This window comes from Zootoca vivipara, chromosome 14 (assembly GCF_965207765.1).
Source record: "Zootoca vivipara chromosome 14, rZooViv2.hap1.1, whole genome shotgun sequence".
Lineage (NCBI taxonomy): Eukaryota > Metazoa > Chordata > Lepidosauria > Squamata > Lacertidae > Zootoca > Zootoca vivipara.
Window position 1 is genome coordinate 38548417 of NC_142597.1, and position 24861 is coordinate 38573277.

Below are 24861 nucleotides of genomic sequence, written 5' to 3' on the forward strand. Positions count from 1 at the left end.
ATGATTATGTGAAATACAAACACAGAGGGTTTGAAGATTGAACCATATTAGTTTTATTCTATTTCTTAAATCATCCACGCATTAAATTTCGGCATAGGTACCAACAATAGTTTTGAACAAGAAGCGTATTTCCTTTCTCTTTTTAGAATATGTGTGCTTTTAGACTGGGCTTTTAGAGATGGCTGATTGCCTTTCCTAATGTAGTTTTTTTTCTGGCTTTCTGACTGCCCATTAATTGTTCCTTTTCATGTTATCTGTAATGCTTTTGTGTCTGTTTTAGTTACCAACTGTTAGCCCCACTGAATTTTTTGTTTTCTAAAGAAAGGCAGGCTATACAGTTTAAATAATAGTAATAATAATTTTTAAGTGTGGAGTGAAAACACTTTTGATCCCCCCCCCTCCCCCGGTATCTCCACCCTATTCATTAAACACCGGAAAGATCTTCTGTTTGATGCTCATTGACTTGTGGCCCAATCCTAAACATATATATTCAACAGGCCTTCACCTTCCTCCTTAGTCAGTTTTGCATATGATTCATAGTTGAGAAAGGGAATCTTGCCATGCCATGACCACCTTTGGATGCCATGGCTAGGTTAGGGTTTAACCATGGTTTCAGGCTGAGCACCAAGGCTAACCCCCACCCTCCTGCATCATATGCATGCAATGCTCTCAACAAAAAGAATTATGAATCAAGGACAAATTACTGTGTGTTATTCATTTTGATTGTAAACTACTTTCAGGATTCTTTGTTGAGATCCAGATGTGGAAAGTTGATTGACTGGACCAGATTATCGTGGCCTAGTTAATTACACTCCTAAGGTCAACTTTAAAGATTGCTTTTATTGCAAGGAAGTGAAGAAGGGGAGGGGGAGTTTGCATGTAAACCTGTCCTTCTGTATATATCTTTTAAAAAAAACACTGAACTTTTTTTTAAAACAACAACAACAACAACTTTCTTAGGCACTGGAGATGGCTGCCTATGCATTGTGGGCACTATCTAACAGGCACATCTGCTAGTGGTCATGCTGAGGGCAGGCAGGTATTCCCTGAGTCTGGGGAAAATTTGAGATATAAAGAAATATAATGACACCATTTGGGTGCAGGAAGCAAACAGAGAATACTGGAGAAAAGTTGAAGAGGCGTATATCCAAAGATGGATGTAGGATGCTCTAGAATCATCATCATCATCATCATCATCATCATCATCATCATCATCATCATCCCCATATTTATGAAGGCTGGAGGTGTCCAAAATCTTTGCATGGGAGTCTTCCATAAACTGGCAGGGTTGTGACACATTTTTAAAAATCCTCTCTTGACCTTGAAATGGCAACACATTGGAAGATATTATAAACAGCTCCTCCTTTTCCTGCCTTTGCTCATTTGAAGTGAATTGTCCCTATCCTACAAAGTAGTAGCAGTGTTCTTACTATTTTTGAGGAAGGTGGGGAAATACAATTAGATTTTTTTAAAGAGAAGGCAAAAATAAAGATTCTGATTAAAAGCACAGTCTCTTTTAAGTTTCCTTCATTTGCAGAATCACCTGCAAGCAAAATTGCCCCCACGGAGAATAAAGTGAGGAGTCCCACAGAGTGGCATATGGGATCAGGCCTCTTGGGGGACATTTTTTACGGTTGTGATCCGCTACCAACCAATCCAGCCAATGTGATTATATTTAAACCAGGAACCGGAGAGAAGTCGATCGGCATAATGCAATTTGTGGGATTACTTTCTCTCTGTTCCAGGGGCACAAGGGAAGAAGATATGAATAAGGAGAGGTGGAAGGTGATGAACGGGGTGGAGACCCCCTCTCCAAGGCCTTTATTCGGTGTTTTTCTGAATGTCTTTTCCAGAATGGGTTGCTGCCAGTCATGTAAGCCAAAGTACAGTACAGATTTCATGCAGGTATTGTTATTTTCTTATAGCCCTACTGCTCCTCCCGTTTTGAGCTCCCAGCTCCCATTTGTTGCCAAGGAGCAAACTGTGTGTTACAGTGCAGTCATGTTCAACAACAAATCCCCAAGGGCCCCCACTTTCTTCCCTACCAAAATAGCCTTGGGGAGGTTATGACTTGCCTTGCAGAAGAGAGGAGATGGAAGGGGGTGCTTAGCCCTGTCCCTGGAATCAGTTTCCCCTCCCCAAAACTCTTCCCTCTGCTGCTTCTGTCAAGGTGCATGCTTATAAGAGAAACACAGTCCCCATACATACGCAGTATCAGCGAAAAGTGAAAATCAGTTGAAGGGTTAAACACGTTCTGCCTCCCCCCCCCCCCGTCCCTTCTCCCCTTCAAAAGCAAACCTTCCCATGGGCACTTTGTAAGGAAGGCTAGAGCCACTGGTGCTATCCTATAATAATCAGTTTGTCCCATATTCCCTCTTTAAAAGAAACAGATTGCTGCTCCAACCAAATCTTGAGTACCACCCCCACCCCAAGCTGCATTAGAATAAAAATGAAAACATCAGTATGACATCATGGCAGATCTCCCACAAAATGCACTTGTTTACAAGTAGGCAAAATAAATGCAACATTATCAATGTACAAGAGGGCAGACCCCGTCCCCCAACAAGGAACTTACAATCTAAAATTCAGCACAGGGGAAACCTGAGCTCAGTAGGATCTGCTTTGCATGCAGAAGGTCCCAAGTTCAATCCCTTTCATCTTCTGGTAGGGCTAGGAGGAAAGATCCTTGTCTAAAATTCTTATGAGCTCTTGGCGAGAAGTTAAGATAATGCTGAACGATAGGGACCAATGTTCTGACTTGGTTTAAGGCTGCTTCCTATGTTTTAAGAGTAAGGGCCATAGCCCTGTAGTAGAGCATCTGCCTTGCGTGCAGAAGGTCTAAGCTTCAGTCCCCAATGGGGAGTGCTTAATTATTCTAATTTATTTAACTATGCCCGGTATAGCCCCTGAGCAAACATGCATAGGATTGGTCTCTACATCTTGTACTGGAATCTCAGGACGATTCTTTGCAATAAGGAAGGGCTGCAGCTCAGGGGTAGAGCAGCTGCTTTGCATGCAGGTCCTGGGTTCAAACCTCAGTAGCATCTCCAGGTGGAGCTGGGAGAGATGCCCTGTCTGAAACCCTGGAGCGCTGCTGCATGCCAGTGTGTGGACGACACTGAGCTAGGTGGACTAGGGATCTGATCCAGTATATAAGGAAGCTTTTGGATGCTCATCAGTGGTGTAGCCAGCCCCCGCTGGGGACTCAAGCCCAGGGGGGCAGGGGTACGCAAAAAATCCTGTAAGAGTGTGGAGTACAGGCTGCACATGTGTGTGGCAACATGATGCCACTGTTGCGGCGAGATCAAACGCAGGGGGAGCTTCCCCTCCATCTCACTGCGGGACAAAGGCATTGCAAATTTTCTTGCCCTTCCTCACCTCACCCTTACTCAGGACTCTTCAAGTACTTGGGTCATGTAAATTGCAGTAATTTCTAACGTGGCTATTGCGATAAAGTGATTTTTTTGTATGCGTGTGTGCCAATGCAGCTCATTGCAATGGTGCAAGGGACCCTAGGCACGCCTATGGCATCTGTGGGCCTTTTTTCATTTGCCCGCTATTCTGGAGGTCTGCAGAGGGTGCGTTTGGCAACGTGAGAACGGGTCTTTTCAGGGGTTGCTCTCCGCCTGTGCTCTCCCTTGCGAGGCTCTCCTGGCACCACCAACATTACATAACTTTAGGAGCCAGGCAAAAACATTTCTTTTCTGCCAGGCCCTTAATCATCTGTGGCTTCCTTGACTGGGTGGGACGTTTTTTAAAACAGGACTGCCTTTCAGGATTTTCTCTCTATGGCCGTTTCAATGCATGGGTTTGTTTGTATATACATTGAGTTACTTTGGTAAAGAAGCAACCAAAACATTCATAACAAAATAAAAACATTCCTTCCAGCAGCACCTTAGAGACCAACTAAGTTTGTCATTGGTATGAGCTTTCGTGTGCATGCACACTTCTTCAGATACATCCATACATTCATAATAATACATTAATAATAGTAGTAGTAGCAGTAGTAGTAGTAGTAGTAGTACATTCATAATAATAATTTGTGTACTGCCTTTCATCTGAAGATCCCAGGGCACTTCAGAACAGAATAATAATAATTATGTGTGTGTTGTGCGGGAGAAGCCTTCCTGCTCATTTTTGCTGACAAGGGGCTCTGGGCCGATGCCCCAAGTCCCGCGTTTTCTCCCTTAGTAGCTAAAAAGCACGGCTAACCTGCTCCCACCACGGGAGAAACTTGGGGAGGGGACTGCAAGGTAGTGGGGCTGTCCGGCGCTAGCCATTCCCTGTGAGCGAGAGAGAGCGCGAGAGCGCTGTTTAGCTAGGCACAGGCAGCGCATGTCAGATCAGCCCCAAAGGATCCAGGTCACGGTCAAGCCAGGCTGCCAGGCGGAATCCGGCTGCCTGCGTCCGCCTGGCTCCTTGCGCTTCGAGCGCCAGCGGTGGGCGGGTGTCGGGGCGAAGAGAAGCGGGAGCCGGGGAAGGGGGCGGGGCCTCGGCGGGGATCGTGACGTCTCCCGAATCGGTTACTGTACGTTCTGAGAACTCCGCCCCACGTGCGTTTCAGGGAGGGGGAGGAGGGGTGGATGGGAGGGAGCAAGGCTGGCTGGCTGGCTCTGGAAGGGGAGGATGGCCGTGCGCGGAAGGGAGAGAGAGAGGAGAGGGGGGAGGAGGGAGAGAAAGCAAGGAGCTTGAGCTGAGCTAAGCTAAGCTGATCCCACGTGTGAAAGGATCTGGCTGGTTCCCCGGCTTCTCTCTCTCTCTCTCCCTCTCCTCCCCTCCAGCCAGTAATATTCGCCGGTAGCAGGAAAAGAAAAGAAAAAGAGGAGAGAAAAGGGGTGGGGGGAGAAAAGAGAGAGGGGGAGAGAGAGAGAGAGAGAGAGGGAGAAAGAGGGAAAAGAAAGATAAAAGGAAGAGAAGTGATCAGAGAAAGGGGGCAAAAAGGGGGGGAGAAAGAAAGAACCAGGGGGGAGGGTGGGGGGTTTCTACAGGGTGGGGGCTGTTTTCTCTCTTTCCCCCTCTCTCTTTCTCTTTCTCTCTCTCCACGGGGTTGAGCCTTCTTCTCGTTTGCAGCCATGGAGGCGGAAGGGAGCCAAGCGATATCTGGGAGCCCCAATGACTCTCAGCACGACCCTGGGTGAGTTGGATCGTCCGCGTGCCCCCTCCCCTCTGTGTGTGTCCTCTTCCTCTTGCATTTCCACTTTATAATGCTCTCCTGCCCTCCCCCACCACCTTTTCAACAAAACTGGGTTAATGGGGTGGGTGGGGGGTTGAGAGCGAGCGCGTGAGAAGCCCCCAATGGCTGATCCAGTGCCGGCTCTTTCTGGCTTGCTTTCCCCCCTCTTTCTGAGTTACTCACCTTGGGTGGGTTGCATTGATCTGCCCCCCCCCCCGCTCGTCCGCGGCTTCACCCCTTCTTTTGCTTCTCCACCTCCTTTTCCTCTTCTCACCCCCCATCCCCCTTGGCCAGACCAAGCTCCGCTTCCCTCGGCGCCCCCCCCCCAGCAACCCACCCCCCTTTCCACCTCTGCCTTCCTTTTCGCTTTTGTAAGTTACACGTCAAAATGGCCGATCTGACATCTGTGCTTAACTCTGTTATGTTTTCTTCTTCCAGTAAAATGTTTATTGGCGGCCTCAGTTGGCAAACATCACCAGGTAAGACGGGGGTGAGGGTGCGTGTGCCCTGTGGGAAGAGGTGGGGGGCGCCCCATCTCCCACTCCCCCCATCCCTCCAGCCCTGTCTCCTTTGATAGGTCTTTGTTGTTATCCCAGGTCAGTTGCATGGGGTTCTTGCCCCCCTTCCCCTCCAGAACCCCCCCCCCCCTTTCCAACACTCTCGCACAGTCATAGACAGACACGTTTTTTGTTTTTGTTTTCCCCTTCCACAAGGTTAGGGAGATGCGATATTTTATTTGCTCCAAATAACAGATCCATTTCTCGAGTCCTCTATTCGACCTTAAATTTGCGTGCGCGCACTTTTAAGGGATGGCAGGCTGGGGGGCGAGGGGGGGAGCAAAAGAAGCTTCCTTGTGCCACCAAAGAATCCTTTCCCATCTTCTGTGAAATAAAATAATAGGTCATTCTCTGCCCTCCCCAGTGGCTGGTTTTAAATCATGTATTATTATTTTTATGTTTACGTTTGCTTCTGTTTTTTCCCCTTTCCTTCCCCATCCACTCCTCTCTCTCTTTCTCCCATCCCACAGACAACCTTAGAGATTATTTTAGTAAATTTGGAGACATTAGAGAATGTATGGTCATGCGAGACCCGACTACGAAGCGCTCCAGGTAAGTCATCTTTCAAATCAAAGTTTTCTTCCTATGGATACCCTCTCTCTCTCTCTCTCTCTCTCTCTCTCTCTCTCTCTCTCTCTCTCTCTCTCTCTCTCTCTCTCTCTCTGTATTTTATGGAATCCTGAATATTCTGTTTATGAAGCAAGTGTCAATATATGTAAGAATATATATCTATATGATTCCTTGGAAGTTTATAAATCTTTTTTTCTTTTTAAAAACTTCTGGACTGCTACTAGTTCTGACTTATAGTTCTGAGTCTTGTTTGTAAATGCTGATGGACACTGCTTAATTTTTGCTGGTGGGAACTTGTTAAATTATATCCCACTTTATCTCTCGGAGAAACTTGCTTCTGCTGTTTGGTGTTTTGTTTTTTTAAAAATAGTCTCTGGCTTGTTTACCCTCGTTTTAATAAAGAGGTCACATCCCTTCACTTCTGCATAAAGCAAAGCAGAAGGGTCTCTCTTTTTGGGGAGGGGGTGGTGGAGGAGGAAAGATTAAAAGAACGGTATATAAAGTCTTTCCCTTCCTTGGAACCAAAGTGTATATTTTAAAGGAGAGGGTGGTAGCTTGAAAGAGGGCAAGAGAGGATGAAACTGTGTTCATATTTTTTTTATATATTTTTGCCGCTTCTTTTCCAGTGCTGAGTTCACGCTGTGTCCCATTTCCCTCTCCACCTTCTCTTGTTCTTTGTCTCATTTCAGAGGGTTTGGTTTCGTTACATTTGCTGATCCGGCAAGCGTAGATAAAGTATTGGCTCAACCCCACCACGAATTAGATTCCAAGACGGTATGTTATATGATGTGATGGAATTGGTGTTTGTGTGTGTGCCGTGTTTTAATGTCTCCTTTATTTCCTGCAATATTATGACTGTGACAGGCTTATTTAAAGAGACAGTGCCCCTTTTTTGTTGTTGCTGAGTCTGCCGGAGGTGCACTGCGCGAGGGGTGGATGGGTTTCTCATTCAGTTTTGTTTTACTCCCTAAAAGAAGCACCAGGCTGTTACTAAGCCTGGAAGTTCTTTCTGGCTTTATGAAATCTCTTAAAATGTTAAATAACTTGCCAACCACTTCAGTTTTAAACCAGTTTGTTGTGCTTAGGTGTTTTCTGCCAGTTGCAGCTTGAGCTACTCAGCTTAAAGAACTGCATTCCGGTACAACAACAAAATAAGCTTTCTGTTATTGTCAGAAAAATGTTAGTTTTGCTCAGTGTTGTTGTTGGGTTGTTGTTTTTTAAAAGTTTTGATATTATCCTTACCACAAACCCTCAAAATCCTCTTCTTCTTAATGCCCTTCCAGATATTTGAAAGCTGTGCTCCCCCCTTTTTATTTAACCTAACAAGGTGTGTTCTGCGGATCTGCAACTAATAAGTTGCAATGGGATCATAGTCATTGTTCAGTTCTTGTTGATGTTATTCAAAGTCCTTCCATTGTACCAGACTTAAAACGGCTTGAAGAGTTAAATGCTAGTTTGATTTAAGAGTGTAAGAGTTTCTTGCCATCACCACCTTTCTCGGTACTGTATCAAGTCCTAATTCATCTGTGATACCAGAAAAAAGGGAAGTTTGTGCCCTGTTAACTTCATTAGTAATCTTTGAGCAAAATTATAATTAAAGGACACTGGGAAAGGTCACCTCTGCTACAGCAGTTCTCTGTATGGAGTGGGGGCCTTCCACCCTCTTTCTTTTGAGGAGGGAGACATCTGATGCAGCTGACATTTATAAAATTAATTAATGTGGATGTTTTTCTTAAACATTAATAGCGCACAGTCCATTTTGTAAAAGGTGTGTGTGTGTGTCTATGTGTGTGGTTCTTTGACGCAACATATGCTCTAATGCTACCAAGATCTGTTTTGTAACGGATTCCTTTTAAAACAAAACAAAACAAAACAAAAAGACTGGGAATCAAACGGGGTTTTTTTCCTTCCAATTTCTAGTAACTTGCTTACATGAAAAACAGGTGGAAATATTAATAACTTGTATGTACAAATTCTGCTGGGCTTGTCTGAGCATGTTAGCCGTGCTCAAGCATTTCATAATTTTGGGGTTTATTTATTTATTTGGTGGGGTGGTAGCATTTCATGAGATTCGGCTATGCTTCTGGAAAATTGTCTCCTTATGTTCATACAAATTTATTTATTTAGGTGTAAAAATCCAAGCAGGAAAAAAACCTTTTGTAAACATGGGTTGTACAAAGAAAGTAGAACTTCTTTGGTCATCCTCCCACCTATTGACCATTAATCCTGAGAGTGTATTAATTACCGTTGTTGTTTATACAGTGCCATTAACTATGTGGCATTTTACAGAGGAACGAGAGAGAGAGAGAGAGAGAGAGAGAGAGAGAGAGAGAGAGAGAGAGATCTTTGTCCCCAAGGAGCTTACAGTCTAAAACTCACAGTGGGAATTATGGAGGGGAAGGAGAGAAGAGGCTAGCAAAGGATATGAGAAATTGCTTTAAAAGGCCTGGCAGCCACTTTCTCATAGGGTGGTATTGGGACGGGGGATCGTGTTAAGCAGTTGTTTGCGGTGCACCCACATCACTTAGTTTGTCATGTAAGCAAGACCAAAACTGCATTTGTTTGACCATGATGTGGTCCAAGCACACTCGGATTGGCATGGGGTTACCTGCTCCGAAATCTGTGTTTCTCCAGAGTTAGAAAGAGAGAAAGCTAAGATGGGATTTCTCTTTATAGCTGCTGACTTCTTAGACCTCTGATAGTATCTTGTCCTGCATAGCATTTGACTCTGTTTCAACGTTCAGCACAGGAAGCAGCTCGGTTGGGTATTGACATGGAAGGCGCCGCTCTTGTTTACAGTTACGTTAAAAGCTTGGTTTAGGTAATGGCCATTCATATCAGAAATAGTACTATTATTATTAGTCATTTCCTAGAGGACTTGTAGATACAGTAAGTAGCATTGTATCTAACTAACTAATTTTTATTTTTAGTAGCCTTTTTTCTGTTGGCTGTTCTTTTAAATAGTTGACAGGGATACGCAACAGGTATGGATTTGCCGCGTGGGTCGTGCTTTAAATCTCTTGGTCGCTTTAGGCTGACATTTTCCCCATTTTGGAGCAGTCAAAAGAGGCACTGTACGAAAGGCACCCAACCTTTTGAGTTCAACCTATGCTTTAGAGCTTGATGACTTACATCAACTCTCCCAAACATTATAGTTGTGTAATAATGGTAGGCCTGTTCTCTGCCACCACCACCCCCCCCCGCTCCATCCCCAAACTTTTAGATCACTCAATGGGAAATCCACACCTGTTGTATTTCTCTGGTAGAAAAGTATCTAGCCAGTGCTGAATATATATGTAGACAATGTTAATCTCTATGAAAGGGTTAGCTTTGTAGATTAAGGATTTTATGAGTTTTCTCTTCATGCTTCACGAACTGTTACAGTGGTATATAGTCACTCATTTCTCAGGTATATGGTTTTTTCTTTTCTTGCTTTTTAATTATTTTTTTAAAAAAGTTTTTATCGTAAGTGGAGTGTGGGCTGATGACACATGCCAGCTAAGGGACACAAGTTGAATAAGAGCAGGTTGAAAATATCCCTGTTTTATGCAGGCAGCGAATAGGTTTTCTTAACCTGCTGAAAGTGACTCTGATATTGGTCCTCTGAGCCAAGCTTTCTCTTAAAGACTCGCCCCTGGTTTGCAAGCAGTGGTTAGGCTTTAAAGTGATGCGAGTAGCCTGCAATGAGTAAATCAGCTGAAGAAGCTGGTGAGTAAGTTGTGAAAATTATTTTCAGGCCTGCAACTACTTTCGGGGTATGTGTGTGTGAACCCTGTTGACCTCAGTAGGAAATAGGATTGTGCTTTGTGCATCCTATTAACTTGGTTAATGGAAACTGTACCCTATATCTGCAACATGCTTATTCATGTCTAAGGTTAATTCTTTCATAGGCAGTTTATTAAGAAGCTGTGTCAGTTGGAATCTCTTCTCTGCCCAAGTTTGCTATGCAGAGGTTCATAAAGGTGTACATGACATTTTAATTAAATAAAGAGATTCAAAAATACTGTATTTTGAGCAGTGTCTAGAACCAAAGGAGATTCGAGACCAATAACATCACCCTGTACAAATTTACTTGAGCGGGGGAGTTAATTCACTGTGGAACTTGCTTCCTAGTGAGTGAGTTTAAGACCGTAGCTTTAGGAATCTGTTTTATTACCTTTTTTTTTAGATACCCGTTGACAACTCACTGTTTTTATTATTTATGTGGCAGCTATAAATCTGTGGTTTTAGCACCTTGGAAGACAGGAGTCCATTGTCAGTTAAGGATATAGCCTTAAAATTTCTATGGTTTGGTTCAGAGTTTTATTGCCTGATTTATTATTTTATTCTCTCTTTTTTTTGAAGGGTGGGCTTGCATGTTGTTGAATTAAATCAGCTTTAAAAAATCAAATCTGTCTAAAACAGATACTGATTTTCATATAGTTAGCCTTGGATGTTCAAGACGGTATGTTAGTTGTGGTGTTTTTTTTTCCTAAAGGAAGTTTTTTCACAGTTGACATCCTTTCAGGGTGACCTGCTAAAAGTGAAATTGGGGATATGCAGTTTGGGGTGGGAAAATCTTTCCTTTCAGGCATCCCAGCTGATTTTTTATTTTAACTGGCAGTTGCTGTTTTTGTTCTTTCTTTTAAATAGTTTTCTTAAACTGCAGAGGCCTTAAGAATCCCAAAGAAAACAAACAAAAATGGCATGAAGATTGTGTGCATTGAAAGTCAGAATGGTTTGCATTCCCCTCCCAATTGCTCATATTTTTAAATGCATGCAATCTGCAGAATATGCAAATTGAGTCTAGCATCCAGGATTTGATGGTCAAATTAGCAGCAGGGAACTCCTTCCTCTACTTAGCTCTAAATCTTTTTTTTTTTAAAACAGTACTGTATATTGTTGATAGCTCACAGAACACATTGTTGGTTCACTTTCTGTGTGTTCCTCCCCGCCCCCAATATGATCATGCCCTCTTACACCTCTGCACCCCGTTAGTAATCCTGCAAAACTCAATGTACCTGAGAAATGAAGGCTTAATCATTCAGTACAGTATCTTTTTTTGTTTGTTTTTTGCCTCTCTGAAGAATCTGCGCAAATTATGTTGCTTTCATTTTTCTTTTCTCTCCTCCCTGCTCCCCAACAGATTGACCCTAAAGTTGCATTTCCTCGACGAGCTCAACCTAAGGTAAGAAAGATCCATAATAGGGGGATTCAAGGCATCCTGAGAATCTCACATTGCTGAGCAATGTAGAGTGCAAACTAGAGAGGAATGGGCCATGTTGAGGGGGTGGGTGGGGAGAAGAGCATAATTTGCAACAAATACTTTTAAGGCTGGAATACCTGGTGTCTGAAGGTTCTGTGAAAACTACTGGTTTGTGTGAAGGAAGGCCTGCCTCTCGCAGATCCATCTCCTTGTGTCATTGTGTGTTTGGTACAAGTAGCCTTTCGTGTCTACCTGGGATCTTAATAATAAAATGACAACTATGTTGAGCGCCTGTGGTATATTGACAAAGTAAAAGGCTCGTCTGTTTCTCTGTCTACTTTTTGGTGCCTCTATGTGGGGCAGTTCCCTCCTGTTTAGTTTTGCTCCTTCCCAACGTGCCCCCCCCTTCCTAGTGCATAACTTTCTGAGAAGTGCTAGTTCACTCACAAGCTTTTGAGCCAGGGAGCCTCTGGCTGGTATTGGAAGGCCTGAGCTCCTCTGAGCATTGCCTGCGGAAGAAGCGTTGGAACAAAGAGCCTTAAGTTTGATTGGATAAGTGACCTGTTCTCCACCCCCCCCCCTTTTTCAGGGCCGCCTTGTTGTTATGCATTTGGATGCTTGCAAGGACATGTCAGTCACGTTCAAAAGAGCTTTTGTCCGAAGGCTACCTCCAAAACAAAACTCAGAACCAAGACTGCTGTTGGGGCCAGCTTTTCAGGGTTGGCTCTGTTAGTTCGCAAGGTGGTGGCAGTGGTGCTGCATTCATCCTCTTAATGTGGAGGAAATATTTTCGGCATATGCTATGTTTTTCTTTCTTTTTAAAAAATGCAAGCTGAAATAGTCCTTCTCAACCAGTACTGGAACATCTAACGTCAACGGCACGCCCCCCCCAGTGTTCCTGCAGTTGGGTCCCGTTAGTTCTGTCTGCTTGGACAGAAAATCATGGCTAGAATCCCTCTGGTCTGTGTTCTTGGAAGCGGGGGAAAGGTGGACTCAAATCTGTCTGTAAGAGAAAGATGGTATGCCTTGTGCCCATTCTGGTTAGGGATGGGTTAATGAAATAGTTGTACAGCGCAGGCATGAAGTGGTTAGCACAGTAAGTACAGTGTAAGTTAGTAAGTACGGAGTAGGTTTGGTCTGCCCAAGGTGGAACACACAGCATTACTTTCTTAGAATTTATGAGTACAACTATGAAATTTGTATGTTTGCTACAGTTTGCTGCGCTAGTAGGAAGCCCAAGTTTCTACAGAGTTCTCTTTGACTCTGCTTCTCCACTGCCCCCCTCTTTTGACTCGGAGGAGTCTCAGCTGCTGAACCTTTTTAATTCACGTGGTTTCCAAAGCTAATTTATACTGAATTCTCTTGGAACTGATCCTCTCCCTGCCCCCCGCCTCGGCACCATTCTGCCCATTTGTTAAGAGGAAGGATGTCTTGAGTGTAATACTGCAGGCACAAGCCAGCAAGGGAATATGTGTCAGAATTGGACCGGGAGAAGCTGTTCAAATGGAACACTTGTTCGTGGCATGGAACTCTTGGCGAGGGAAGGAACTTAGTCTTGTGCAACAGTGGTGTAAAATATAAAAGGGTGTCTAGAGAAGAACAGTATGCAGCTCTTTAGAAATAGCAGTAGTGGACTACCACCTGATGATGTTGGATTTTAAAACTGTTGAATGACGTTTTGGTGGTAATAGTAGGAAAGGAACCCAAAAGCTGTGGGAGACACTTCCCATATCTAAATGTGTATGTTCCTGTAGATAGTGAGATGAATATATATAACCTTTTTGCAAGGAGTTCCTAGAATATGTAGCTGCTTAACAAAATATTGACCGAGACTATTTGATGTATTCAAATTTTAAGTCACATTTGAAAATAGATTTGCACCACCCTTCTAAAGCACAGTAATGAAACAGCTTGGTGGGTCTCGCTAAGGAGGGAATTCTGCAGGTGCAGCTCAATGGCTGAGACGGCCCTACTCTCTGTTTCTACAGAAGAAATTGCCCTTGGTGTGTGCAGAGCTCTTGTGTGGTCTGATAAGGCAGAAGCATAAATAATTTTGTAAGCTGCTTCTGCTTATTGGCCCCCCTTCTGCTGGGCAGCTTAAGCAGTGTCTCAGTTTCAGGTACCAAACAATATCCTCCCAACCCCACTTCCCCAGGAAGAGACAGGAGTATGTTTTTATGCACCTTTTTGCAAGAGTTTGAGGATCAGCAGCTCGGGACATCCCCACCCACCTCTGTTTGGGCTAACCATGGTCTGAGCTTCCAATGGGAAAACCATAGCACAGAGTGGCTTGTCTGCTTTAGTGTTCTTGGGTATACAGTATATGCTTCTGTTTTCACGGTGCAAATGGCCTCTGGAGTGCAGCAGTGGCCAAACCTGGAGTTTGTTAATTCAGATGTTGTGCCAATCTAAGGTGCTTCAAACCTGCTTCAAACCATGGTTTCAAATCTGCTTCAAACCATGGTTCAGGCAGAATGCCCAAACCATTGTTAAGCACCCATAACTGTGGTTTGGCATGAACTAAGCTAACGAGTTTGCCCAGATGGAATTATCTGCAAGGCTGATGCTGTACATAAGCTTTTCTGTTTTTTATTTTTTAAAGAGAGTCATCTCTGCATTCTATAACATTGGCTAGAAAAGTTGATGGACAAAACTTACAAGGATAAATTCTGTCTTCTTTCTGTCTTAATTTTCATGAAAAATCCCAACTGCATATTAGAAATGGTTTTTTCATGAAAAATCCCAACTGCGTATTAGAAATGGTTTCTTTACATACAGGTCTTGAACATTTCACATTGTAGAGTTTTTGCTGTAGGCTGCACTGCAACATCATTTATTTATAAGGTTCTATTCATGGGGGCTCATTGAAATCAAACTGTTATATTAAATGTTAGCTGTACTCTGAGTAGACCCATTGAAATGAATGAACATAGCTAGCTTAGGCCCATTGATTGAACTTGCATCTGAACCAATTGCATCTGAACCAAGTCAGTCAAGAATACTCTGAATGCGACTTACTCTGGTGCTAAAGTGCATAGATCCCCCCCCCCCGTTCTTGCGCATTCTTTTCAGTTCACATTGTATTTCACAGGTTTGAGCATGGTTACAGGAAATAGACTGGCATATATGTATGTCCGATGTGGTAGGAAAAAAGAGTTGGGAAGTACAAGTGTGTCGATTGCGTGCTCTTGAACAATGTGCATAGATATAAGTGTGGTAACTCAGTTAACACTTGCTGATACAGAATGAAAGTGAAGTAGATTCCTTAAAAGCATGGTGGATATTTTGTATGACCGCCCAGGTTCTTTGAACAGGATTCAAAATTGCCTGAACAGCAATATGTCATACAAATGCCACCATATTTTCCAAATTTATGCGGCTATACGAGTGTATTTCAGGGGCACAGTCCAGCCAAAGTCAAGCACTTTTTAAGGTCCACTGATTTTTAATGGAGAGAATTAAGAACCCATTTCATGTTTGTGCCCTACAGATTTCATTGGAAAAGTGCTTAACTTATGATTGGATCTTGTCCAAAAGGTGCCTTTCTCAAAGCTCAGGAATACTCTATTTAGACGCAAAGCAAGGCACTGCTGTCATGTTCTTTCCTTTTATAAAAGTATCTGGAACATTTGTTTTTTACTCGTTGCCTTAATTTGCTGAGGTTCACCAAAATTATTTCGACTTTTCAGGATACCTTATTAAAACTTCTTCCCTTGCAGTGACTTCTCTGTAGCTTGGTACAAACTTCTTTTTTTAAGGCTCAAATCGGAAGGTCTGGAGTTTTAGTAACATAACAATTTCTCGTAAAGGCATGCAACCTAAATCCCCCTTATTTAGAGGTTATTGTTTCTTCACCCTCCCTTCCTTAGTGAGTGTCTCAAAGGTGCAGTGAAAATATTAAAACATCTGCTGGCTTCTGTGTTGAGCATGTGGTTCCCCCAGGTGGAAAGCTTGTATTTTTGCCCCACACCTGCTTTTTTGGAAGTTCCTTCCTATTAATCCATTCTAATTTGTTGAGGTTTGTGTTTTTTAAAAAGGGGCCTGTAATGCAAAGGATGTGTAAAATGATATCCAAGGCGGAATGGACTTGCAACGTCCGTGCTGTTGTGATCCTCCCTCTGTGGGTTTTTCTTCGCTTCCTTTCCCCCACACGGCTTCTAAACTGAAAAGTTAATTTTTCACAGTTAAATGGCCAGTGTTTGCCTTTAAAATGCAGACATTCAGCTGAGCTAGTTGACAGTTGTTTCTGCAGAAATGAGTTACTCATGAAATACCTCTTCCGGTGTAAGCAAAGGGCTTTAGGACTTGCAACCTTAGCATCTATCCCCGCTTTGAGCACGGTGGTGATCTTTAACTCCAAGGTTGTTGGCTGCTTTGTGTATGTGTTGATTTGCAATAAAGCTTAGCTTCCTCTGATGAAGTGGAGCAGGGTCAACGACCGTAGCAAGGTAGCCATCCTTTAAAGTGCCCCGCAACTAAGGATGCCAGAGAATTCAGTCAGAAATTGTTGGGAGTGGAAGTTGCCACATTTTCATCCAAGGTCAGGAACAGAAATCACACAAGCGAATAAGAGCGGTACTTGCTTTTCACTCCAAAAAAACACTACGTTATTTTCTGTCGTCGCTTTTGATACTTCCTTTCCATTTAAATGCATTGAAATTAATTACATATGTTATTTTCAGCTGTAGTGGATAGCGAGATAGACATAGGTTTTTGCTGAAGCTGAACTGCAGTGGAACATAAACTGTGCTGATTGTGATTGTTTATTATCCTTTATTAAATTTCTATACCGCCCTTTAGCCGAAGATCACAGGGTGGTTTACAATATAAAGTGATGAACACAGCAAAGCACGGAAATTGCTGCCTGCTTACATCCCTGCCTAAGATCCTTGGTTGTCTTTTCCGCAAATTGCAATAAAGCTGTTGTTGATACAAAACATACAGTGGAGGGATGCTTCTGTCCCCAGATCTCCCATTCTTGTCTAGGCTTTTCTCCCACCCCCCACTTTTTTAAAAGTATCTGAGAAGGCAGCTGTTAGAATTTTTCTGGCCTTTGCTTTGTTCGTCTGCAGGAATGCTTGCTTCTTCCTGAAGTGCGAAATCATTCTTTTTGTGCATTTAGTCCCTAACTTGTAGCTGTGAACTGTTTCATGTTTAGTGCAGCCTTGCAAATTAGCCCACAGAAGTCCCTAGCAAGCCTGCAACATGTTCCAAAGCATAGCTGCCAGGGTTTTCATGGGGGCTTTGTGATCTGATCATAGAACTTTGATTTTGTATCATCTTCCTTCGTTACCTGTTTTGTTTCTTGGCTCAGTTTAAAGTGCTGGAAGGAAGGTGGGGACTCTCGGAGGTTTTATAGCAGAGGTTGGATGGCCATCTGTCATGGATGTGTTAATTGAGATTCCTGCATTGCAGGGGGGTCGGCTAGATGACCCAGGGGGTCCCTTCCAACTCTATGCTTATTTAAATTCCTCTGTTGCCTAGGGTCAGGATACCTTGAGAGCTGTTTTCTGCTATATGTACCTACCAGAAACTTAAGTCTGTTTCCAGTGGTACTGATCTGTGTCCCTTTCCCATTAGGAAAACTTGAGAGAATGGGTTTTCTAGCCCTGTTGACTGTGTTTGGACAATCATAGATTAGCTTAATAATCGGAGACATGACTGAGCCTTGCACACAGCCACTTTGTCCCTCTTTGTCCCCTTTGTGTGTGTAAGTGAAGAAGCTAGCAAGCCTCAGTAAATAAACTCTGTTTTCCCATTAGGTTCAGAACAGGAGACTATGGTTAACAGCTTCCAAATGAACTCACCTGTGAAGCCATGTTTTAATATCCTGGTGCGTTTGAATGCCATTGACCATAGTTTCCCAGTCCAGACCCAAGTGAATGGTCATTAGCAATAGGGGTTAAACATCAATGCTGCATAGTAGTTAGGACAGGCATCCCCAAACTTCGGCCCTCCAGATGTTCTGGACTACAATTTCCATCTTCCCTGACCACTGGTCCTGTTAGCTAGGGATCATGGGAGTTGTAGGCCAAAACATCTGGAGGGCCGCAGTTTGGGTGTGCCTGGGTTAGGGTGTTGGATGAGGACTAGGAAGGCCTTGGTTTAAACCAGGCATCCCCAAACTTCGGCCCTCCAGATGTTTTGGACTACAATTCCCATGATCCCTGACCACTGGTTCTCTTAGCTAGGGATCATGGGAGTTGTAGGCCAAAACATCTGGAGGGCTGCAGTTTGGGGATGCCTGGTTTAAACCTCCACTTGGCCATGAAACTCACTGAGTGACCTTGGAGCCAGTTGATGTTTCTCACCTTACTTAAAGGGTTGTTGAGAGGATAAAATGGAAGAGGCAGGGCGAGAGGAAGCCCGCCTTGAGCTCCTCGGAGGAGAGGCAGGATATAAATTTAATCAACTGTGTTCCTGGGTCTTCATGGCTTAGGAAATAGGAGGCCAAAGCAAAGTGCCAAAAAGATCCCTGCATTGTTAGGGGTTCTTGATTCCCTCTTTGCTTCACCTTGGGCCAAGTGACTTAACATCAATGAATCTTCATCTGTGGTGTGCACAGGTGTGTGGAGTTCAGAATTTGACTTGAGAGTGAATTGGCTTAGTGAGCCAGAGCAAGCAGCATAAAGGCAAGGGAATTTGCCTTTTTTGAAAGTGTCAGATTACTGATTCAGAATAGCAACTGTGAATCACTAACCTATGCTATCCTTGATCATATGGAACGATGAAGTAGCCTCATATTGAGTCATATTGAGTCATGTCCATGTAGCCCAATCCATCTAACTAGAGATGCCGGGAATTGACCTTGGGACCTTTTGCATGCAAAGCATGCACTGAGCTATGAGCCTCCCCAAGAGGTCTTGTAAGCTAGCTCTCTTAACGGCTGCAGAAATACATTTCGAGGCTTTCGTTGGCCCATTGCAGAATTAACAGTGAAGAAATGGTTAAGCGATTGGTAGCTTTGCAGCTGTTCATCCTGTGCCATCAGCATCTGGATTCCCCTGTGCCAGTGCAAAGCGATTCAAAGGGGGAAGGATGCAGGTTATAATGACCTGAAAGCCCTTGTGGATCTCCTTTCCTTAAGGTAACCTTAGCCCGGGTCTTCACAGTTGCTTGCTTACAGCAGGTCACATCATTTGTAATCCTAAACTACTTTTGCTGTCTGAGACGACTTATAATGGTGCGCTTCAATAAACTCTGGTTCTCATGGCTTATTGGCAGATGGGTGGGGAATACCTGCAGTATTAGCTTTCACCTGCAGTTACTTGCATGATGCAGAAAGAGAGAGAGAGAGAGAGACTCTAATGGCCTTCTGAATTTTGTACCAAAGCATTTCTTTGTCTTGCGGAACATTGAGAGCTTTAACGAGCTCTAGTGATAAAGTGCACGTGTGAGAACACACAGACCAAATCCGTTGTGTTTGTATTTCTTCATTTGGACAGGAGTTTCACACTTTGAGCCAACAGAGGAAATGCATCTCTAATTCGGTGAATGTTGCCAGTCTCGGAAGATGTTGTTTTTCTAAATGGTTATAGAGTCTTGGACCTCTTCCTCTTGGAGAGAGGAGAAAGGCTGCTGCCTCCTTTCTCTCTCTGTTTGTCTGTCTTTTAAAACCAAGATTAACTTTTACCGATGATCTTTCATGATAGCTACTGAGGAATTCCAACAGCAGTTATCTTTATAATCGACTTGGTTTCTCTGCCCATTTTGACTGCTGTGCAACAGTCTCTGCACTTGGTAGAGTTGAGCCTTCTTGATGGTGGTCCCCTCATCATGAAACACCCTCCAGAGATACATTTGCCCAGAGCCAACACTTTGACACCAGGTTACTTGAAAAAGGCAGGGTGGATTTTAAAAACTTAAACAGTGTTAAGGCTTCCTAGGGACAGTGTTGATTTGTTATGGTGCAAGAGTCTTTGGCATCTTTGCAAGTTTGGGTAAGGGAGAAGGAGGACATGTAAATAAACTTAAGGATGGTTATACATATTAAGACTGAATCTGTGTTTCCTTTATTATGTTAGTGTTTAAAGCTCTAAATGGCTTGGGCTCTTAATATCTGAAAGAACACCTTTCCTATCTGTGTTAAGATCAGCATGGGGGGCCTTTATAGTTCCACTACCCTCAGAAGTTCAGGGTGTTGGTGTTGACCCAAGTGAGGACATTATCTGCAGCAGATCCTAGGTCAGGCTTCCTCAAACATCCTCCAGATGTTTTGAGACTACAATTCCCATCATCCCTGACCACTGGTCCTGCTAGCTAGGGATCATGGGAGTTGTAGGCCAAAAACCATTTGGAGGGCCGAGTTTGAGGAAGCCTGTCCTAGGTTGTGGAATTCCCTCCTTACAAAGGTGTGTCTGGCACCTATGCTATACAGCTTTTGGACGATGCTGAAGAAGCATCTCAGAGCGGTGGGTTCATTCCCTACGTTGGGCAAAAGATTCCTGCATTTTAGGGGGTTGGACTAGATGGCCCTTGTGGTCCCTTCCAACTTGACCATTCTATAATTCTGTGTGTGTTTTGGGGACCCATTGTGATTTGTTTTTAAAGGTTGAGTTTTAGATTGTTGTAACCTGTGTAGACCTGCTGGCAAAGGGTGGGTAATAAATTATAACAGTAACTTTAAAAACATTAATTAATTAATAATGGCCCAATTTGGGATAGGCACAGATGATTTGTGTTTTGTTATTCTCTTCTCCTCCATCCCCCTTTGTTGCAGGACAGGGTTATATTTCACCCCCTCTCTAACAGGTAGGAGAGATTATCAAATGTATATTAAGAGGGCTGGGTGAAGATTGGCCTTTGGCCATGCTGGCCTTTGGCCATGCTGGCCTTTGGGTGCTGTGATGTAGGGCAGCAAGGGGTCCTTTCAGTGCTTCTCTCTGCTTGCCCAACTTTTGGAGCATCTCTGCCTACTGAACATTCAGCCGTTTTCAGCCTAGGGGTTGGTCTGCTAATGACTGATCTAAAACCATCAAATTCATTTATTTGTCACTGCCACTGACAGCCCAGTTAATGATAATAGATTCTTTTTTTAGCCGGTCGCCTTGTCTGATTCCTTCTCTCTCTCTCTCTCCCCCTCCCCCCTCTCTCTGTTCCCGCCCCCTGATATGCTGAGAATCGGCATTACTGAGAAAACGCAGGTCTTATTTTTAGCAAAAGATGCTGGAAATAGCATAACTCACGCAGCATGTGCCTTAGATATAGCTTATGTGGATGGGAGTGGAATTGAGCGTCATGTGTTTCTAGGTGCCGTCTCAAATCCTGGCATTCTGCTGGTACTTCCAGGGGCAGATGTGTGAAAGTGCAAGATAGGTGGTAGCTGTGGGAGGAGCACACTGAAAAGGGTCCATGTGCCAGCTTCCAGCCTGGCTGTGTGCACAAGATGCTGCCCTAAACATGTGTTGGCAAGTGCTCAAAGTTGCAGTGAAGATGGTGTGCTAGATGCTGAATTCAGCACATGGCAGCAGGTGTAGGGAACCTTTGGCTCGCCAGATGTTGCTGAGCTATAATTCCCATCATCCCTGGCCATTGGCCACTCTTGCTAGGGCTGATGGGAGTTGTAGATCAGCATCATCTGGAGTGCCAAAGGAGTGCCTGATGTATTTATTTATTTTTCTATACTGCTTTATATTTTTAATAAAAATCTCAAAGCGGTTTACAGCATATTAAATCAATAAATCAATACAACAATAGCCGAGCGATATTCCTCTGGCCTCATGAGGAGCCTCTTCAATAGGGCTGGGTGAGTGTGGGCCTCGCCCCCTAGGGCAGGTGGAAAGGGCCTTGCAGGGAGTGTCCTTCATGCCTCACAGCTGGGCGATGTTCCTCTGGCCTCAGTGATGTACACTATTAGTTGACGGTGAATTAAGAACATCAAGGGAAAGGTGTGTGCTAACAAAATCCAAAGATGTAATTCCTCCATCTTTGTCAAACTGGCTCCTTCCAGCCAATGAGAGCCAGTGTGGTGTAGTGGTTAAGAGCGGTACACTCGTAATCTGGGGAACCGGGTTCGCGTATCTGTTCCTCCACATGCAGCTGCTGGCTGACCTTGGGCTAGTCACACTTCTTTGAAGTCTCTCAGCCCCACTCACCTCACAGAGTGTTTGTTGTGGGGAAGGAAGGGAAAGGAGAATGTTAGCCGCTTTGAGACTCCTTCAGGTAGTGATAAAGCGGGGTATCAAATCCAAATTATTCCTCCTCCTCCTCCTCCTCCTCCTCCTCCTCCTCCTCCTCCTCCTCCTCCTCTTCCTCCTCCTCCTCTTCTTCTTCTTCTTCTTCTTCTTCTTCTTCTTCTTCTTCTTCTTCTTCTTCTTCTTCTTCATGCAGGAAGAGCTGGGTTCTATCTGTAGCTTGAACACTCCATCTTGGTTCCATGCTTTTGGGCTTCTTGACCAGGAGGCCTTTTCACCCCTTTCGCTGCTTCTTATTCACTTGCCTTCTCCCTCCAAGGCTGATGATGTTGCTCCCTACCGCCAGCCATGCAAAATACATGAACTGAGCACCATGACTTCTTCACATCAAAGCAACAGCAGACAACTCTCGCGCATTCACACAGCCTCTGGGTGCACAGTGACTACTCACAAATACTTGCAGGAGGGTTTTTTTTTTAAAGCAGCGATTGTGCATGCACAGTGTGAGTTGTCTGTGGTTTGTGTGAGCTTTCTGCTCTTGCTTTGACCTGAATGGGCCATGGTGTTGAGTTCAGATACCTCGGTTGCAACTGATTGCCCATCTGTTGGGTTGCCCTTGAACCCTCACTTTTACCTTTCCATTTTTGGGCACCACACAATAGGGCTCAGTGCCCGTTGGGATTGGTGGGGCAGAGGAAAGGGAAACTTACATTGTTTTAAATTGTTTTTAATACAGTACAGTGTTCTGATGCTGTAACCCATCCTCTGACCTCAGGACAGTGTTTGAAATTAGCCAGGCGCCAGGTGCATTTTGCACCTGATTATCAGCCACTTGTGACCAAGTGAGGATTCCTGGCTGCCAGAAAGGGGCCTGATGTCTCCGCCATCTGGAGGTGCATGCCTGGGGATCCTTGGATCTGGACTGTTTTCATACACTGATACCACATCCTAGGCAGAATTCTATCAGTTATATTTTAACTGCATGATTGGAATGAATTTCAGGAACTGAAATGCTTTTTCTGTGCAGCCTGTGCAGGAGCAGTGAATAACGCTGCAGTGAATTGTTATAGCTAGTCTTCGCTTACCCCTCCCCACCCCAGTGCCCTGCCCACAGTTATGAATGGTCTGTGTCACCATTAAGAAAAAGAGGTGGGAATAGGCCAATATATATGCGGACTGTCCCTGGACAAAGTGACCTTTCTTCTTTTAAGTTGTCAAAGTTCTTAACCTAGCTCTAGGTTGCCACTTGAACCAGCCGGATGTTTAACTGAGAATCAATCACACTCCATCATTTGAAAAAATAAGACTTGAGAGCCATCTTGCCCCAAAATGGCAACTAGAAATTCCGTTTTGGCGGCTGTAACCTTTGTTTAAGGAGCCATTTGGCGCCTACCTTATATATCCGAGTTTATAACGCTCCATCAGGGTGAAGGGTGGATAGTTAATAAATAAATAGTAACTAATGATAGATAGGGCTGAAGAATCACAGGAGCCAGAGACAACTCATTATGGCTTTGTCCTCATTCTTCTCCTGTGCAAAAGGCAATATAGACATGATAGTAGTACATGATTACGTGGGAGTAAGTCCTTTTGAACTCACTGCAACTTGCTTCTAAGAAGACCTACACAGGATTGCTTTGCATAGATTCTCCACTATCTACCTCTCTTAACACACACGATGAATGAAAGCAGGACATGGTGACGCCGGCTCCGAGCCAGGAATTAGAGAGCAGAGAATGAGTTTAGTGTAGCCAGGTGGGTTGAGGAGAGGAAGGTTGTGCTCAGGTTTTGGACATGGCCCAAGTTGCCCATAGCAAAAAGCCTTCTTTGTTGCCATGTTTATCTTAAAAGGACTGTTCACGTATGGTTGTAGAGCAAGTAGTAGCTGGACTTGAGCAGCACGGCTGTCTATCACTAAAGCCAGCAATGTTCATTTGAAATTGAAATTGCCCTCAAGCAGGTTCTGCAGTAAATATGGTTGGGCTGAACTTGTGTGTTGCGGGGAAAACACACCTGCTTCACTGTACTTCTAATATTTATTTAAGTTTAAGCTGTCCTCCTTGGATCCACCCCACACGTTTTCAACATGTCAGTTTTGGTTCTGGCACCTCGTTGGGTTCTCTGTCTACGAGTTTTTTTTTACGTTAGAAACCTTAAAAATCTTGTTCCAGGGATGGATCTGCAGGGGAAAGCCATTAGCGATCTAATTCTGCTCTCTTCTCTTTTTCTGGAAGCTCTACCTAAAAATTAAAAGGTTTCCTCACAGGAGAAGTTGTGTTTTAGACAGGGCAGGTTTTGCACAGTATGTTTTACACCTTGCTGCTGGACTGTGTTATGATTCATCTGCATCTAAAGGTGAATCATCAGTGTGGTGTGTTTCTCAGTCTTGAATCTGTAGTATTTAAAGTAGAGTTGCTAACCAATGCCTTGAAGATCCTATAGGCTACCCTGTGGATGTAGGCTTCTCTTCTCTCCTACCACCCTCCACAAATAAGCAGACCAGATGGCATTTAAAGTGAAGTGTGTGTCCACTAAAAGTAAACTCAGGTTGTTCAGAGAGGTATAAATCCTTGGCCTTAATGCATTTTTCTTAATGCCTGTTTTGGACTCATGGTGGAATGTCAACCCGCCTCTTTCCTAATGAGAACAATGTCCTATACCTGTGATGATTGACGGCACAGTAAATCTATAAGGCAACCCCTTCTTCTCTTCTGCCCATACACAAACACACCACATCCCCCCCCCCTTTAGCCTTCTTTAAAGTGCAGTTTCTGTTTGGAATTCTCTCTGCCCTTGGGCAAGGATGAGAGTAAATGCTTCTAGTTGAGCTGTCTTTCTGCCTTCATGATGCCCAAATAGTGTGCTGTTTTTCTTGACTTAGGGAGGTCATTATGAAATGAGTTTGCAAACCTTTGCTGTCAGTCCAGTTCGTCTCTATTCTTTGGTAAAGTGAGCGTCTTGGCTGTAGTCCTGTGACACAGCAGGAGCTGTGAGTGTGGGGTGCCTTCTGACACAGCATTGCACCCTTTCCCCCCCTTCTAGGTGACGCCAAATGCTTTTCTTTTGGTCATCATGAGGACTGGTGGCATGGCATGGCAGTGGCATTATGGATTCCGTTCACTGTGGACTTGCTCTGCTTTATTTGTTAGATGATTATTATTTAGGTTTTTAAAAAATTAGTGTCGAATTGGTCACTGGTCACATGAGGTTGCATAGGAGAGGACTAGGAAGGGAAACCTAAGA

General features: G+C 44.0%; 1 protein-coding gene across 24 annotated transcripts in view; it reads left to right on the top strand.

Moving 5' to 3' along the window:
* The first annotated feature begins 4567 nt into the window (after window positions 1-4567).
* Window positions 4568-24861, top strand: part of MSI2 (musashi RNA binding protein 2) — a 396739-nt gene continuing 376445 nt past the window's right edge. For all 24 annotated transcript variants that reach the window (XM_035139771.3, XM_088657826.1, XM_088657830.1 and 21 more), the window contains exons 1-5: window positions 4568-5134; window positions 5612-5652; window positions 6201-6282; window positions 6990-7074; window positions 11426-11467. In XM_035139771.3, coding sequence (XP_034995662.1) covers window positions 5073-5134; window positions 5612-5652; window positions 6201-6282; window positions 6990-7074; window positions 11426-11467 — 312 coding nt within the window. In that variant the 5' untranslated portion in view covers window positions 4568-5072. The remainder of the gene's footprint in view (window positions 5135-5611; window positions 5653-6200; window positions 6283-6989; window positions 7075-11425; window positions 11468-24861) is intronic.